Source organism: Protopterus annectens, chromosome 1.part0 (genome assembly GCF_019279795.1).
Source record: "Protopterus annectens isolate FY-2018-M chromosome 1.part0, PAN1.0, whole genome shotgun sequence".
NCBI classification, from domain to species: Eukaryota; Metazoa; Chordata; order Ceratodontiformes; family Protopteridae; genus Protopterus; species Protopterus annectens.
This window is the reverse complement of record NC_056725.1, coordinates 1,780,185,783-1,780,205,736: the sequence shown is the minus strand read 5'-3', so window position 1 is coordinate 1,780,205,736 and position 19,954 is coordinate 1,780,185,783. Positions and strand designations below refer to the sequence as shown.

At 37.0% G+C, this 19,954-nt stretch overlaps 1 protein-coding gene across 1 annotated transcript in view; it reads left to right on the top strand.

The window, feature by feature from the left end:
- The first annotated feature begins 2,504 nt into the window (after window positions 1-2,504).
- LOC122805586 (chitin synthase chs-2-like) overlaps window positions 2,505-19,954 on the top strand; it is a 100,642-nt gene continuing 83,192 nt past the window's right edge. Inside the window, exons 1-2 of the mRNA XM_044075855.1 lie at window positions 2,505-2,585; window positions 15,301-16,351. Of these exons, the coding sequence (XP_043931790.1) occupies window positions 2,583-2,585; window positions 15,301-16,351 (1,054 nt within the window). The 5' untranslated portion in view covers window positions 2,505-2,582. The remainder of the gene's footprint in view (window positions 2,586-15,300; window positions 16,352-19,954) is intronic.

Below are 19,954 nucleotides of genomic sequence, written 5' to 3'. Positions count from 1 at the left end.
CACCCCAAACTATTATAAAAATGCAGCAGACTGTTACATATCAAAGATATATCAATCACTCTGCTATTATCTGAGTTCATCCATTCATTAATTTTACAGAACATAAACATCAGTCCCTTCCTCCACTCAGTATAATTCTGTGCAAACTTTGGTTTTGCACTTTAACAAAGGTAAACTATTAATGCCCATAACAAGTCATTTTCAGTGCCTCAGCACTAACTGATGTAATCACAAGTCCTGCTCACCTAGGATATCTGTTGTGATTTCTACCCTAACCATTCTGCATATGTTCACCTAGGATACCTGTTGTGATTTCTACCCTAACCATTGTGCATATGCTCACCTAGGATACCTGTTGTGATTTCTACCCTAACCATTGTGCATATGCTCACCTAGGATACCACACCATTGTGCATATGCTCACCTAGGATACCTGTTGTGATTTCTGCCCTAACCATTGTCCATATGCTCACATTAAAAATGTATTCTGTCATATTACCCAACAGGATGTTTATAAACTCTCTTCTATTATCATGTGAAAGCTGCCTGTGTAGGTATTACAGTAAACATGTCAGACTTCCTGACAATCATATGATGTTGCCACTGCAAAACCCTTTACCACAAATGTAGACTCACTGAGTATAACCCTGGTCTTGACATTGCCCCTTTCTCAAAAAGCCTGCCGACATTCTTCATTCTCCTAGTATTAAGGCCTTCACTAGTCAACATCAAAAACACCTGCTTCTCTAGCCAAAACTAGCCACCACAAAGGCCAGCATGAATCTTGATCTTATAGGCAAAATCTATTGGTAACACTTATTTGTTTTTTATTTCCATTTTCATCTAATAGATCTTTTTACTTTTATACACACAATGCAACTTGTCTCAAGCTAGGTGCCGCTGCTTCACAAAGTGTTAAGTCCTAGGTTTATAGGAGTGCATCCCATTCTACACTGAAAGAAATTCAAACCAGAAACAAAAACATTGCATACAAAATTGTGGCTACATCCAGAAAGCAGCAAAAAACAAATGCATCTGCACAAACAATTAATCAGGCATGCATCAGCCAGTACAAAAATATAACAAAACAGACATCAGCAAGAAATCTAAAGTGACCCAGAAAGACCTACAGCAGTAAATTAGACAATCCAGAGTGAAGACAAAAATAGAGCCTCTAGACTACCAAACTGAAACAGTAGTAGTCCCATTTTTAAAAAGGGGGCTGAGGGTTTGTTCCAGTTATACAGAGGGTACAGTACTCAGTCTCCTTGGAAAATATTAAGACTGGGTTGGTCCTTAGAGGATAACTATCCAATAGTCTAGCCTCTTATTTAGGAGGATCAATGTGAATTACCTCCTAGCCATGGAATGGTAGACCGATATTTGTCCTTGCATACATATTGGAGGGATCATGAAAGTTGACCAATGCTGAACATATGCATTTTGTTGTCAAAAGTCTGTTCTGCCCAGTGTAATGCCATTGAGCTGTTTTAACTAAGTAGACCAGAGTACTATATGTGTTGTATACGATTAGACAAACAGATCATTTAGGTGTCATTTATTTAACATAGAAAGGTGAAATGCCTATGCTAGCAGTAATACCAGTCCTGAGAAATTCCTTCATTAATAGTCTCAGTCTTCATTCAAACAGATAATTAAGACATTCTAGGACAAAACAATGCCTGAAAAAAGAGCTGCACAACCCAAACCTGAACTACTATCTTAACAATAACCTAATTGTGCATGAATATGTGTGAGGTTGGCATAATGGTTAAGGTACTTACCTTACATGCATGCAGGTAGATACATGTGGGTAGCTGATAGGGTATATATTTTACTTTCTTCTTTCCCAACAGTCTTTTATGTATGCATCTATTTATGTAGTTGTTCACTTATATATTTGTTAGCCTGTTTATTTGCCTATCTGCCCTGCATTCATTTAATTTTTATTTGATTGCCTATCTGTCAGCCTATCTTCCTTTGTATATGTCTGCCTGTCTGTCTGTCTAGCTGCTTGCTTTACTTAACAGTAACTTATTCAGCTCAAGACTAAATTGCCATCATTTCACAAGGTGTGAAATTTTCCTGTGAATCTCTTCTGATGGTTAAAATGATCTGTTACCTAAATTCCAATTTTCTTAAAGTTTTATGAAACAGATTAAGAGGTCATAAAAAATCTGGGAAAATACTAAACAATTGTATTATGGGAAGTGATGCTGGTATCTTTGTATCCTCCAAGTCATTGAATTTAAACATTTAAATCAATAATTATTATTTGTAATGCAGCAGCACACGATGTTTTAGTGTATTACTAATGTTACTTTCAGTTGTGCCTTTATAAGACAATACACAGAATATCATTACATGTATTTTCTCAAATAATGTACTGATTTTTTTTTCAGACTTCTCTCTTACTGCTAATTACTTTTACAAACACAGACTCTACAGGAATTAACAGTAAGCCATTTGGTGTCCTCATTATTGGATGTTTACTAGTTGTACCATCCATACTAACTTTTCTTAAGTCAATATGGAAGATCCTATTCAAACCATCACAGTCACCACCAATCCTGGTTCTAATCATGGTAAGTAGAAATGTTTATATTTTCTTGTCAAAAAATAGTCTAATACTAAATAGATTTTGAGATGGGATGACGGATAAGAGAATTAAATAAAATTACTTTAACTGAGTTAACTCTGTATTTTTACATGATTAGGTTTAAGATTTACTTCAACAATGCAAATATTATTAAAACATTGTGTGTTAATAGCATTCCTGTAGTTAATGGCAGCATTGTGTGGCCATTCCGTGAAGCATACTCCATTTGCTCACAGCTTATGTAAGAAAAGCATAACAGTTAACTGAATTTATAACATTATTTGTTCACCTTGTACTATATAAAATAGCATGCAAACATCCCATAACCATATCATATAAAAATCCTGATTTCTACTGACTAGCAAGTCCTTAGTCAGAAGGCATGAAGCCATTTTAAAATATCTCTTTCTCTGACTTTCTCAAACATGGATTAATATGACACTGGGCCTTTATCCCCCCCATTATTTTAGGCTTTGTCTAGATTTCTTGTGCAAAGTGGTTGAGAGGTGTGATTTGAAGACATTAGTTAGCACCCAACTTTTCCTAGTTCTTATCTTGTGGTTCTGAAAGACTTACCAATGATGACATCTTAGTAAGCAAGAACAGAACCTCAGGTACATAGTTCTATAAATGGACCCTCTCAGAGCTCTATTTGCCTGACTCCTAAAAGGGCAATGGCAGTGCACAAAACTATTCTCAGGATCTGCTAGCAGTGAAGGTTAGCACTACAGACTTTCTCAAATAGCAGTGTCGTTGTGGCAATTCAGTAATTTGACATACAGTTTTGTACTAAGTTGGACAGGGAACAATTTATGATCACCTGTTTATACAGGCCCAAAATGAGGGACACAAAAAGTGTACATAGTATTAGGAACAGGTCTGGCCTATCCATTGTTTCTATGGTGATAAATCATATAGTGTACATTCCACTCCATGGGAGATGAAGCATTATATTGGTACTCAGACCATAGTCCTTTCTGATGTAGGAAAGGCTAATATACTACATGAGGTGCTGCCCTTACAAGAGAAGACACCCTGATGTAACTGCCAGACAAAAAACAAGAAATATTACTGAAACAAACTGAAAGAAAGAAGGTCATAATTGTGGAAACTCTGTTTAATAAAAACTTTAGCACTTTCTTTCTCCAAATATTAAGAACTTCATCATAATTAAAAAAAAAACATTTTCAAGCAGCCAGTAAAGTAGAATACAACTTACATCACTGTAAAACATATGACAAAAAATTGTCACAAAACAACCATAAAAACCTTACAAATAAATGCAATGCAAATGAATATAATAAAAAAATAATAAAAAAGAACTAAAAACACAAATTGACATTAAAAATCCAACTGGTAAGCACATTCATTCCCTTCATGGAACTTCTTCAGACCAAGTTGTATAATGAACACACCTATTTAAATACTTAATAACAATAACGTGACCCAAAGCACTTAATGCCTTAACCCTTTCCTTCTAAGAACAGCTTTAAAGTTCTCCCTATCGTTTAAACCAGGGCATACACATGCATTCAGCCTGATTTGCCAGAAATATTCTTTTTAGTCCAATTCATCTTCTGTATCAAACCTATGATCAAAACCATTAACTTCATCAATTATTACAAATTTGAAACGTCTTATTTTTTTTCTAAAAAATGTTTTTGCTTAACATGTTTTGCCAAGACATTGCTTACATCAATCTTGTCTACTGCTGTTATATGTTCATTCACTCACATGTACAATTCTCTAATGGTTCTTCCTATATAGAATGCTGGACATAATTTACACAGAGCCATGTATACCACATATTTGGACCTGCAATTGTACAAATTATTCAACCTAATTTCAAAATGTCTGGCTGTCACTAAAAAAGTCTTAACTTCTTTCATATATTGACATAACTTACAACTGTTACATGTTTCCAAACATCAGGCATACTTGAGTATAAATTCCTTTTCTTAAAAAAGTCTTTTAAACTTTTTCCTCTTTTAGAGACAAAGACAGGATCTCCCCCATAACATTTTTAATTTCTTGATTCCTTTGATTTTACTGAATTGTCTAAAACACATGCTAGGGAAAAATCCTTTTCATGTTCTTTTGACTTGCTATTTGTATTTGCTAACCGTATGTTCCCTTACATTTTTTACTTCCATCCAAGAATTGTTAATAATGTCCTTGGGGTACCTTCTTTCTTGAAATTTCCTTTCAAGTTCTTCACATTCTTTTTCAAAAAATACTGCCTCATCTGTTAACCTGCTTATTCTATTGAATTGCCCCATCACTATGTTTTTTTAGGCTAAACCTATGCATACTATTGTAGTGGAGATAGCTGTTAACTTGCACTTCCTTTTTATTAATTTTAACTTTTAAAGCATTGCTGGATCTATACACATTCGGGTCCAAAAATTAATGTTGTCCTTCCTATAATTAAATGTCAATCGAAGGTAACTTGTGGATTCATTCATGTTTAATAAAATCTAAGAGTTCTTTTTCAGAACCCTCCCAAATAAAAAAACAAATCATCACTGAAATGTCTCAAATGAATATAAAATGCCATCATATTTACTGTGCAGCTAATATTTCCAGATAGCATTTGATGTTAAAGACTTCATTAGGACAATGAAAATGTACGTGCTGCTAACAGCAATCACCAGAGTAATTATTTAATTTCAAAAGCATTATTGCAATCACCCCTCTACAGTTATAATCAGCAGGATCAATGTCAAAGAACACACAAGTGTGAGCAATCAGTGCTGTGTCCATAAAGGGCATTATTGCTGTAATTTATTACATATGACAGCTCCTGTGAGGTTTTACTCACATTGAAGCTATTACTTGTAACACATCTTGCAAAATACACCACAAAAACACTATTGTATGTGTAATGCTGTCTAACCCCAAAAGTTTTATTCTGACACTATAGATTTAACATGGGTCCATGGTCAGTCGAGCTACATCATTTATATAATCGACATGGATGCATATCTATTGGTTTGTTTGTTGCAGATGTGGGCTAATTAATAATTGTTTTAAGTACTTCTGAAATGTATTTGACAGTTTTATATTTCTTGTTTGCCAAAGTTGAATTTTTACCAAATATTGTAACTAATTCTGATTTGCCCATAGTGATTTTTTAGTTATTTGATATGCCTTTCTTTATGGCTCATTAATGCTAACCATGAACTTTCCATCTCTAACAAACTGATATTGCCTTAAGTAGTAAATCCCAATAATCCTTTATGTATCTGATATAAAAATCTTATTGTGTGGGACTCCTTACAATAACATAGTTTTGTCAAAGGTAAAGTATGGTTATTTACTTTAATAAATTTCTTCAACAAAGTCACTAAAGCTATCAATAGCAGCAGTGCAGCTCATGTAGCATACCTAAAAATGCACAAGACCACTGTTGCCCATGCTAGAGTTAAAAATAAGCTTAAAAGACTAAGTGTAGACTGTTAAGGAGGAAGATAGATGGCAAATGGGCAGATAGAACCCAAGTACCTAATGTAGTAAGGGTCACCTTAGAAAGCCAAATCTTGACTATTGGTGCTCTTAAAGGCTCAGCATTGGGACCATTTCTATTTGGCATCTACTTCTGGGATCTTAAAACCAATAAGCTAAATAAATATGTGACTAACTAAATATTTGATGACTGTAACCAGAATGTTGTTATTTGGACAGTATCCTATAACATGTTACTACAGAAAGGGCTAAACCACATAAATCAGTGTTGAATTAGAAATGAGTTTAAATTAAATGGAAGAAGTACAGAGTTGCATCATATGAAAAAAAATGATCAGCAGCAGCTTACAGTATATGGACACCTTATTCCACAGAGATGCAAATACCAGAGGTCTTGATACCTTCAAAGACAATATTTTATACTTCGACGACCATGCAGTAACAGTTGTCAGGAAAGACTGTCTTGCACAATTAATATCTAAAGATATTTCATCCAAGACAATGTAAGTTATTGTTCCTCTATACTATGCTCTGATCAGAGAAACAATATAATATAAATGCCCATTTAGTATATATCTATCCAATCATATTACACAACTACACAGACTCTCTGGTCCTAAAAAGATGACTGAACTAAAGATTCTCAACTACCAAGACAAGCTTGAAGCTATATCCCTATACTATATCTCTTACAAACTACTGTAAGGTGCTTTATGTCTGACATTCTATGATATTAAATCATTTACAATTCCAGAAAATAAATGGCTTCAGAAACACACAAACATTCCATCACCTCAACAAATAATAATGATGCCATCAAATAGTATTTATATAACCTAGCATATATGAGCATTTAAACTCCATCGGTTAATAAATAACACATACTGGAGGGGTACATTTATTGCTCAGAGCTTCCCCCATTTCTGAAATAATCTTATATTGCATAAAGAACAGAGTAATACCCTTATCCCCTTTGCAGCAAACATTGACCATTGTCTGGGTGGCCATAAATTCATCCTAGTCCTGACTTACTTTGCCTTTCTGCAGTCCTACTGACCGGAGATGCATAATGAGAATGGACATTGGCTTGATGATTATGGCCCAGAGATTGCCTCTACAGTGTAAGAATAGGACATGGTCAGAGGGTCAGAGGTGATTGCTTGCTTATAGGTGTGAAATAATAAGGGTTCAGTAAGAGAATAATATATATCACCATTTCAGGGGAGGTTAAAACTGCCCTAGAGGAGGGTTTAAGTGTTCACATAAAGTATTCTGATACTGGGACCAACATAATGCCCTGGGAACATGTTCTAAACAGTGTTAATGAATTTATTTTCAGTGCATCTGTTCTGTTAGTTAGTCAACTATCTTTCCAGTGGCACTTATTTGATAGAGGTCAATGCTCCCTACCATTTAAAATTCCTAAATGGATGCCACAGGACGCAGTTCTTAGTTAACTTCTTTTCAACATCTGTTTTTCGGTTCTTTTTCAGACACATGACTTGATAACATTAGCCTCCACATCACTAAATTTTCTGAGCATTCAAAATGGGTAGCATTGCACTCTCCCTGATAAAATATTTTCCCAGAAAGGGATTGGCCTATCCAATTCCAGGAAATGAAATATTGCCTTGGTCTTTAATATCAACATAAGTAGCACACGTAGCAAAGTAACATTTGGAAAGCATGTGGTTACAGGGAACAAACTACTTAATATAGATTCTTCCACAAAGGTCCCTGATGCAGTAATATATTGGAATCCAACCTTTAATTATCAGGTTTCAGCACTAGATGGTTGAAATGTTCCTCATTAAAAGAGTAAGGATGATTGGCAACCTGGTTACTCTTTAAAAGCTGCTTGCCCTGTCTCCATCTCACCACCTCCTGAGGGGGATCTATACCATATTCTCTGGGCCATGAGAGATCCTGTCTTTGTTGACACTCTACATGAACCATACTGATGGTATAGCCAGTACGTACAGAGAGATAATCAGCCATAATGTATGTTAACACTAGTATCAAATACAGCAGATTTATGAGCCATTAGCTGCTATGACTTTAAAAAAAAAACAAGTCAATACCAGTCCGTTTACACATTTAAAGTCAATACCAGTCCGTTTACACATTTAAAGACGGTTTGAGGAAAACATGGGCATGGGAATGGGCAGGTTTTAGTTTGGTGAAATAGCCATCAAGCTTACAGGAGGTTATTAGGATGTTAGGTTGCTACTTGAGGATTTTAGGATGATTTACAGATATTTAACTATGTTAGTGAACTACTCCATCAAAGGCCTTTTTCAGCAGTGCTTTTGCGCACTTTCCTGTATTCAAGCAAAATTAAAGTATGTTTATTTAGAGGCATGTGTATACAGGAAAAGCCTCCATAAATGGCACAAGAGGCATGCAAATGAAAAGCCCTGCAAACAATGCCTTTTAAAAATATTGACAGTTTATTGATTCTGATGCATGCTTAACATAATTTCACTGTGCATACTGAATATGCATATGTGTGCATGTATGATATATGGATGCCAAAGTGTTGCACTGAACACTTATTTATTTAAATTTGTTAACAGGGTTAGAACACTGATCACAAATGCCCAGTGTTGGTCTCAGTGCAGGTATCAGTGTCACCTAACAGTAGGAGGTTCATATGTTTGGTTCTTGGCAGGGATGCCTTTATGTGGCTCCTGCACGTCCTTCCTGTGTTCATGCAAGTTCTTTTTTGTTCATGGATAATTGTATCCCTTATGCATTTCAATGATATATGGTGGGTAGATTGTCAACTCGAAGCTGGCTGTAGGTGTGCATGTATGTGTGAGTGTGTGTGTTTGTGTGTGTGTATGTGATATTAAAGAAAGGCCTTGCAATCTACCTCCATTCCTTATTTGCCAATAAAAATTAAGGGCTTGTGTCAGCTGTTGATGATGACCCTGTAAGACTCATATGTGATCCAACAACACTGAATTAATGAAGTTCTGTAATATTCATCTCCTAATGAATTACCAAGCTGTCACTCATTATGGCTGTAGCACAGAATGCTGAAGATGGAATATGCCCCTTCTCCAGTGTTATGCATTCATGAAATTGGCCCCTGCATAAAATCAGTGGATTTTGGTAAAAGAGAAATTAGTAAAATCAGAAAAACAATGAGTCAGTTGTACAAGGTATTACTCCAGTATGGAAATGTCCATTAATATTAGTAAGGAAAACCCCAGAAAACTGGACAAATCTGCTTTGTTGTTCAAGATTCATGACGCATGAATAAGTGGTCATTATATGATTGAGGGAACATTGACAGCTAATCTGACTGCTGATAATGGAATCAGCAGGAGTTGTTTGACTACAGATTGTCATTTTGTATAGCAGTACATGCACTAGTGCAACATCTCTCTTGGGATAGAGCCACTAGAATCCCTGATTTCCATGCACCAGTGCACTTTTTCATGAACAACTGCATCTTTGAGTCAAATGCAGTGCATATAGCAAAACAATGTGGACTCCTTGGAACTTGAAACAATGCAAGCTTTAAATAAATGTGTCTTGATTGAAATGATCTGACCTGTATTATGTTCTAAAGCTTCTTTGCAATATCCTCTCATAGTTATGTTCACAGCTTCCTGCTATTTCTGTTCTCAGTGAAAGCATCTGTTGTGTCTGATTTTAGTTATCGCTGATTACCAGTTTTTAATTGGGCTTATTGATATGACTTAATCTATATTTATCAGCATACCCTGTTTAATGAAGTGTGTCCCAGATGCCTTTTTTCTTCCTTCATTTCAAGATGTTTATGGTGTAAAGAGTCAGGATTTAAAATTCCTGTAGATGTATTTCAGTTTATTCATAATATAACCACTGTATGACCACATATCACAACCCCTCTTTAGCTTTCCAGTCTCTCTGCAACTTTACATTAACTTTCATCCTTCTCTTTACAATTCTTTCCATTTTCTTCTGTCATTATTCTAGGCCCCTCCCCTACATTCTTTACATTCTTGATAGGCCCCTCTCCTACATTCATTCACTTCTTGCTAGGCCCCTCTCCTACATTCATTCACTTCTTGCTAGGCCCCTCTCCTACATTCCTTCATTTTTTGCATCTTCAGTCTTGCTTCCTCTATCACTGCCATTATCACAGTCCATGTAATTACTAACCCCTGTTTCCTATTCATCTTCTTTTACTGCATGTTCTTCCATAAAAGTTCATTACATATTTATCCATGGTTTTTCTGCCTTGCTTTTCTATATCATTTCTGTTGTTGAAGCCAGCTAAACCATCTTACAGCCATTGTCTAGTACTATTTCAGCTTACCCAGTGTCACTGGACATACTATATGTTTTTAATTTTCTTGCATTTACCAAGAAAAACATCACTTTTACTATCACTACACCTTCTGTTTTATGCTGATCATTTTTTGCTTGCTTAAAATGAAATACCTTTCACAATAAACTACAGATCACTGCACAGCTGTCATTGTCTAAATTATGTGTTTTACTTGCATTTGCCAAAAACAAAGTTGTTGCTCACTCCTCTACTATTGTTTGTATATTCTATTGCTATGAGCTCATTATCTGCATTCACTGTCTCAATACACATACTACAGTGTTGCTATTGTTTTTGCTTATAGGTTCATAGAAAATTACTAGGCTAATGGCTCAAGAGGCCTTACAAGCTTATACAGTTTTAACCAGATTTTACCCAGTTTTATATCCCTAGGGAAAGTTAACAAGGGTCAGCAAGCAGGGTTTTGACAATTTTTACAGGCTACCTCTGTCCATAAGGGACATAGACACCACCCCAGGAATGAATTTGCTATTTCCCATCCATTGCTCTATGAAGATAGTCAGGGATGGGATCTGCTTCATGTGAATAGAAGGGGCAATCTCTGGGACACATATCTGTCTCTCCAGCATGATCTAATCATGTCAAAGATCAGGTTTAGATCTTTAGAGCAGGTAACCCTCATGCAGTTAGTTTTGTAAATATGAAACATTTCCATCAGGGTTGGGTCTGAGACTGCCTCATAGGTCAGGAACAGATCAGTCCTCAGTAATTGGTAGGAAACTGAATAAAGTGATAAGGCTTTTAATTGGTCCACATATGAGCATGTTGGTTATACCCTGTATTTTTTGGTGATAAACCAATGAAGGTGCTCCAGCTGTTGCAGGTACCTGGTGACGTACATACCAAAGGGTGCATTGTAATTGATTATTGGTCTAATGTGGGCCAAGTACACTAGTTTGATGACATCCTCAGATCTGGATGCCATGCCCATGACATTACTTATAAGCTGAACCACATAGAATAATTTCCTCACCACTGTGGACACATGGTGGTCAAAGTTCAGATTACTATCTATCTATCTAAGTACCTAGAGCTCTCACTACTGAGTCCAGTCTTAGGTGGGTGCTGTCAATGCTGTAATTTGCAGGGGTATTTGATTATTATGCACTTGTTAACATTTAGTTTCAGGCCATCTACATTTGCATTGACATCTGAGAAGTATGTCCCAAACAGGAGGGGGCTCAGCACTGAGCACTGTGGTACTCCACTGGTGACTGGACCCTTGGTGGATGTCGATTCCACCATCTAACAACATGTCATATCAGTGAACTATTTGGCTAATTTTGTGAGTTTATCTATAATACCATATTGAAGTATTGTGTCAAATGCCTTGGCCTGGTCTTGGTAGGGTGTATGCACTGCCTTACCCTAATCTATGGCATTGGTGCACTTTTCAAAGAAATCCACCAGATTGAGCAAGCAGGACCTGCCCTTGACAAAGTCGAACTGGATTGGGTCTAGAGTCTGGAGATTTCATATATTGTTGTTAGTCAGATCTATGATTATCCTTTCCATAGCCTTGCATATGAGGCTAGTCAAACTTATAGGTTGGTAGTTTCCTGGGTCTGTTGATGGTTGCACTTTGAGCAGAAGGATGACTGTGGCTGTCCCCCACTCTGCTGGGGCAAAGGTTGTTAGAGACTGTGTTTAAATAGAGATCTGAGTGGGTTTGCTAGGTATGTTTCAGGCTATTTAATAGGCACCCTGGGATTCTATCTGCACCCATTGTTGCCTTGTTTCTAGCTTTAGAGAGTAAAGTGACAAAATTTTATAACAGGCAAAGAAATGTTAGGGAGTATTTCATATGGAGTGATCGGTGGTGCTGAAGGGGTGAAATTTGAGCTGAATTTATTGGCCAGCAAGTTTACTATTTTTTTCTGGCTGAGTATAAGGTAGTGCCATCTACAGCCAACTCAGCACATTGTTGAGTGTTTCCCTTAAGATTTCAGACATAACTAAAAATGCTTTGTGGTTATGCATTGCTTGGGAGGCTATTTTAGCCTCATATTTTGCTTTTGAAAAATTGACTAGTTCCCTAATTTGCTTGTTGAGACTAATGATTATTTCAAAGGAGACCAATTTATGATTCAGTTTACCAATGAGGACAATGTGCTGAGGGGTGCAATACTCCGCTGTTTTTTACTATTATACAAAGGATATTTGAGCTTCTTGTGGGAGTGCAGACCAGCTGTCCCAGAACATTTGCATTGACAAAGTCTAGGAATCTCTGAGCCTGCATGTCAGTGGTCAAGTATGTTTCCCAGTTTATGGAGAGGCAGTTAAATTTACCCATGAGTATTGTGCTGGGCTGAATGGTAAGTGACTAGTAACTCCAAGCATGCGGAGTGGTTTTCATGGTTCCTGTAGCTAGTGATGATTGGGTAGGAGAGTTTTCCTATGGTGAGCTGGACATGGAGTAGTTCAAGTGAGTCATCATGTGATTTTTTTTTTGTTATATAAATGGAAACACCTCTTCCTTTCATTTTTTTCCTTTTCGGAGGGTGGTCTGAATGTGTGATAAGTATTGTAGCCTTGCACTGCTGGGGTGCTTTCCACAGCCGCCTTGAACCACATCTCTGTAACTGCATAGATATCCGCATTCCATGGTGAGAAGAGCTTCCTAGCAGTGCAGATTCTTGTTAAAACTCTTAGCACTGAGCAGTAGTACTGTCAAGTGGCATTAGAAGAATCTGCTGCATTGGTAGGTCTGTTGGCTTGGCATTGCCTAAAAAACACACTATGGGAGTGCTTATGCCTTGGCCAGTATTCAAAACCTAGCAGCAACAGATTCAGGCAAATTCTGGCAAAGCAGCATGGTCTTTCAGTAATGTCATCCCAAGCTACCAAATAGTGGATCTTATTGAGATGACACCAGTAGCTAAGCCAGTTATTGAAGTCAATTATTTTCTGTTTGTATTGTGATATAATTCTTGGCGAGGTTAGAATGCTGCTTATTGCAGGGGTCATAGCAGCCTGTGACACATATTCAGAGAGGTCCATCATGTCTCTTTTCATATGTAGTCCAGGGAGGAACATCTCAGGTCATTCACACCCACATGAACAATGACTGAGTCATACTGGTACTTAGGTGTTTAGTGACCTCAATGACTGCATGCTCTAGTGAATCCTGGCTCCTGACAGACAACTGACTGTAACCCTCTGTTTATCCAAATTGGTGAGGGGGCATCCATATGTCTCACAATGGAGTCTTTTATGACCAAGATGTTTGAATGTGTGGTGTTTTCCCTTAGGGGCTTGCTTGTGGAGACACTGTGATGTGTATTTTTCTGTGTAGTGGTTGGTGTTGAAATGGTTTTGTTTGCTTGTGGATTCTGAGGACAGTGTATGGGAGGCCTCTGAGGTTTTGTAAGTTACTTCTGAGTACCTCTGCATATGTGGGTTTATGTCTTGAGATTTTATTAGTGAGGGAAATGATGTGCTTGTGCTGATACCCAATTTGTCATTTGATTTGTCTGTATGTGAGACTCATGTCTCAATTTTCATAGTGTAACTGCATCTCTCACATACTGTGTATGTTTGTTTCAGAATTAGGTGTCTGTCAGTATACATGAGACAATTGCTACATTGCCTCAGGATGTCCATGTTTACCAGGCTGGCCATAGATATAGCAGAAAAGTGCCTATCCATGGTTTCAGGTTTTTACTGTGGGTTTAACCAGGGAGAAGAGTGGTGACATTCAGCTGGACTTGGATAATAGCACACAGACAAAGAATGTGTGCTATACTCAGTGTGAACTGTAGCTATCCAACAGGGCAATGCTGTTCTGCATGCAACTCTGATACTCCTAGAGCAACAGAGGGACTGAAGAAGGTTGCAGAGATAGTTATTGTAAGGGAATACTTAACTTGAAAGCATTTGGGGATTACTAACCATTGCAGCATGGAGAGGAACCTAGCACAAATATTGGGCTTAGATAGAATCAGAAAAAGAAGTTTTACAGCAGCAAGGCCTACAGGCAATAAGCTTTCAGTCAGCAGCCCCAACTCAGATCGGTTTACTACAGCACACTTCTGGCACAGGAATGCAGTCAGAAAACCCTCTTAACGTAAACATGTTGGTTTTAGAGCTCAAGTGCAGGGAAACCACACAATCTAGATACTACTGCCTTGAAAAAACTTGCAGGCACAATGTAATTAAGGACTACAACGGCAGTCAAAACAGTTAAATTTGAAACTGAAATTTTACAATTAATGCAGGATTCTTATGAAGTACAGTAAAAATAATGAGCAGAAGAGCAAAATTATATTTATTTTCATTTTTTAAGCACAGGTGGCTTTGGATGTAGCAGATTCTCTGTAACTCTCAAGTGAAATAGCCACACCAACATCTGCAAATTGAGTTTAGATCAGAAATCTTAAAAGGTACATGAAGTATCACACTTCAGTTGTTGCCATTATATATAATGTATTTATAAATTTCTCTAGCTGTTATTTGCCATTCACATGTGCCTACCATATTCATTGTGTTTGTACTGACTGCATACTCAGATTTGTATATTCATTTATGTGTCTATAAGATTTTTAGGGTGTTGTGACTTTTTGTTAATAAAATAAATATTTCTGAAGCTTTTTTCATTGGCCTTCATTTGCAGATAAGCTCTATCACTTTGGACTTTGTACTCATCAAAATAAGTAAATAAGTGAAGGAATGAAAGAATGGAATAAATGAATGAGTGAATGAATGGTTAAATATGTTTGCATACATACATACATACATATATATATATATCACACTTCTACCATTTTTAAAATTGGCATTCAGAGTGGTGAGTTTCCTGAGTCATGTGAGTAGCCACAACACAGAGGACTGACTTAGCGTAAAAAAATAAAAAGCATAGCTCTCCTAATGCCTTTCTGTTTAATTTTCCTAGGTGTGTGTTATCGAAGGACTCATAGCATTTGGTACTGCACTGCTCACCATAGCTACCATGCCTTACTTTGATATTATAACTAACACCTTCATTCTGAGCAGTGTCTGCTTCCTACCCTCAGTTCTACAACTGGCCTTCCAAATTAGAAGCCTGTCCGCAGTTATTGTGAGGCCACTGCTGTCCCTTGTCTTCGTTATTCTTGGATTTGTGTGTTTTGGAGTAGTGAATTCATTATCCCACGGAAAAGACTTCTCAGACAAGAATCTGTACATAGGGCTTGCTGCTGGTGCAATTGTTTTGAGTTCTTTGAACTGGTGGGAGAATTTCACTTCCCTTAGTAAGAGTGAAACCATACAAAGTATCCGAAAGCAACTAATGCACTCTAGAAATATCACCAACATATGTACTAGTATTACTCGAATAGTAGTTATTGCAGCTGTTGTAGGCGGGTATGTGCCTCTTGCTAATATGAAGTGGAATGATATCACCACAACTGATATAGAAGATGTAAAATTAGCCCTTAGCCTCTTTGCTATTCAGGTTGGTACATCTGCCCTTTGTCACTGGTTTGGGGTTATAGCTTGCAAAATGCATACTATACGAAGCAGTTTTATCCTCCCCATGTTGTTCACATCACCCGTGGTGCTTGTCTCATTCTTAATTGTTTTTGGATTAAATTATAAAGCTGCTCAGGACATTTCATTTGCTGCAAATCTGACAATTACCTTGGCCGATGTCTGCAATTCAACTTTACCTTCCTTGACCAGCAGTCAACAAATGGAAATAATTTTCTCAGGGATCATTCAAAGTATATGCAATAAGACAGCAATTGAGTGGCAAGACCAACAGGCCACATCCATTGCACTGCTAACAGTAGCTGTGGTCAGTTGGTGGATGGGTTTTATTTTGTCTACTGCTTACGTCTGGAAAATGAAGATCGACCGAATACAGAGAACAAGTCAGCTATTTGTCCGACGTATGTTTGAAGCAGCTTTTATAAATGAGTCCATGCTGCTAAATACAAGAATGCAACACAGCTGTTCTGATGCCAGTACATATGAACGAAGGTAAGCAGTGTTTATGTTATAAATATATTAAACAGTATTTGTGTTATATTAGAGCAGGTGACTTAGACTGAAGAAACAGTTTGCATTAAGCATTTACTAGAGCAATACCGCTTATGTGATTTCAGCAAAACAGTGAGTTTATTTTCTTATACTGGAGATAGTAAGACAGTTTATATACATTATTAGGAAGATGGTCGATTTTAACAGTTTTGACTGTCTTAAGGTTGAACAGGGCTTTCTGGATTGCATCTGATGAGAATTAGCTGAAATAAAATCAACATGTCCATAGGATTATTGCCACGAGAACATGGTAGATAAAATGCATGTTGAAGTAATATATAAGAGGACATATATAAATCACCTCTAAAAATCACAAATGTCACAGAGAACCTTTATGGGGAATGGTTAATCAAAACTGAACATGGGGGACAGCAGTTCACTACATAAATTATGAAAGTATCCAATACTTTATTTTTTGGGATAGAAAGGTTGCTAATTAATTCAAGAGGTGGTGTATATAGTGAACTGTTAGAAATGAGAGAACTTCTTGGGCAATTAAAAACCTATGCTTACAGTTCACTTGGTCTGAATGAAACTATTTCTATTAGCTGTATTTTAAAGTCTGATCCTTTTACGTGTACTGTGTTTTGAAATGCAAATTTGTTGATTTGAATGTTATTTAAGGAAGTAATGTCAATAATTCTTTGTTCTCATGAAGTCTTTGATTGTGTAAAGACAAAAGCTCTTAACTGTTGTGGTAATTCTTATTAAATCTTCCTGTGTATGTAAACATAATTTTTTTTTTGTTTTATGCTTTATTGAATGACACAAGGTAGCGGGGTTATCAATTATTGTCTAGCCACATTATCCTAAACTGTAGGTACACATCAAGATGAATAACTGATATCTAGCTTTGTTTTTTGACCCCTTCCATTGTGGGCTTGAGTGGCCAGACCTGGGCTATTTTTATGATTGACCCTCCATTTGTCCAGGTTGTGTTTAAAGAGGGTCTGGACTACTTTGTGTTACATCCAAGAGAAGACTATTCCACAAAAGAGGGATTTTCCGGGATCTGGGTCTCTGTGAACAATTCTGCATAGACGTCTGTGAACTCGGGGTTAGGAAGAGCATTGCATTTTGACAAAATATCACATAATAGGTTATAGTTTGCTTTGGAATAGATCCTAACTATTACAAGTTTTGCTGGGATCACCAAGCTGATTTTTATTTTGAAGGAGACAGCTTTGTGGTCTGACCTCACCAGTGAGGACATGACACTGGGGGGTGTGCAGCATTCTCCCATATTGGTAAGTACCAGTTCCAGAATGCTTGAACCTCTGCTGAGTATGCACACTACCTGGTCAAGTGTATTTGTGTTAATAAAGTCCAAGAAACATTGTGCTTGTGAGTTTGGGGTATTGCATGTTTCCCAGTCTATACGGGTAATTAAATTGTCCCATGAATAGAGTACTTGGTTTAATGGTGAGTGTCTACAGTAGGTCTAGGTTTAAGTTATGGGATTCTTGGGACATAGAGGTTGACCTAATTATTCACTACGATGTGGTATGGGACTTTATCTATGGTGATCTGCATGTGGATAAACTCCAAGGCATCATCCCATTTAACCAGCCTAGAGGTATAGCTATTACTAATGTAAATTGAGACTCTGCAACCTTTTTCCCTATCTATGCAGCTTATAGTCAAAATGTGTGGATGGCACTGAAGCCTTGCATTGCTGGAGTATTTTCTGAGGATTTAAACCATGTCTTGGTAATGGCACATATGTCTATATTCTCCAAATTAAGGAGAGCTTGCAGGGTGTGAAGTTTCTTGTTTAGGGTCCTAGCATTGAACAGTAGAACCTTTAGGTTTCTTTTGGTTGTACTTGCTATTTTGGTAGGTTTGTCAATTTGGCATTGTCTAAAAAAGACTGTAATAGGAGGGTGGATAAAGTTTAGACAAAATTCAGAAGCCTAGTGGGAGAGGTGCAGAGCAGCCCTTGCAAAGCAATGTGGTTTGTTAATCATGTCTGATAATGCTTATAATGAATCCCCTGGGAAGACACCATAAACTAAGCCAATTATTGAAGCCAGTTATCTTTGTTCATACTTTGATATTATCTTTGGTCAAGGTAAAATGCTAGATCATGCATAAATTCACCAGCAATGCTATTTATGGAAAAAATGCTCTAACCAATGTGTAAATGAGGCTCAAATCTGGCAGCAGATCACAGTTCTGCCACATCTGTGAATGAAGAGTAACATCCCAGACAGGGTAAAAATACAATAAGCAAGCTTTTACAAGTAATTGTTTTTAGGGAGATAGATGTGCAGTGTATGGTATAAGCAATGCTAAAATCTTGCAGTAATACACAAACTTCTCACAGCTACAAATAACGCTGCAAGACCGAGGTTCCAGAACAAACTAAAAACATGTAAACAACGTTTGGGCTAAGAGATGGAAAAGAGCAGAAAGTACATAAAGGTATCACCACACAGGTCACTATAAGTGCAGCTTAAGATATTTAAGCAAAATTTAAATAATTGTATTTTCTTCCCGTTAATGAAAAGCTTGTTTCTCACACTTTAGGGCTTTCCATACCTCTTAGAGTCTTGATGAAATACAGTAGTCCTATACTAATAAATATCAGGCAAGTCAGTATATCGAGCAGATAAAGAGTTGCAGAGAGGTAGAGGCACTTCCGTGTAACTCTACTCACAAAAGGATTTAATTGGGTCTAGGACTTTGCAGCTTCAAGATATTCATGCAAATTTAACCGAAAACATTTTGGTGGAATTATGAAACTAATAAGAGCTAGAGCAGAAAATCACCATGGTCATAAAAACAAGCATATGCATCTAGATAAACAGATGCATACCTGTATAGACAGATAAATGTAAGTTTGTAGCACTGTACTAATGGCAGAGTTCAAAAAAAGTCAGCCTATATAAAATGTTACTTCTGCACTATTGGTTCTTCCTTTAGCTAACTAAATAAATACATAATACAAAGCTAATGATTTTGGAAGAAACCATCCCCTGCACCCTCCACATGGGGGACTGCACTCATCACATTATGCATTCATACCAATTCAGCGAATGCAGAGTAGTGAGTACAAAGTAAAACTCCCTTATCCCCTTTGCTGTGATTCACTGCACCTTCACCTGATGAAACATGGCACTGACATTATGTCCATTATCAAAAACACTTCAAGAAAATTGTTCATTGCCACACTATTATGCTCTAAAATATCTGAGTAGAAATATACTCTTTTTGTGGGTTCCCTTCTGTTTTTTCTACCTAGGTTGTATAGCAAAATATGCTGGAATAGGTACATTAATGTGTCTCCAAATAATGTTCACCATTCAAAGTCCTTATTTTGCAAGATGGCATTCTGAAAAACTTATAGCAGGCTGAATGCATTGAAGTACATTCATGCTATAAATTTCTCTTACCTATTTTATGCACTTTTTGGGTATAGGGAAGCTGATATCTATCCCAGGAAGCAATCACTGTAAGGCACAGACAGAATCTGGATGGGAAGCTGGACCATCACATGAAAAGCACATACAGACACAGACACACAC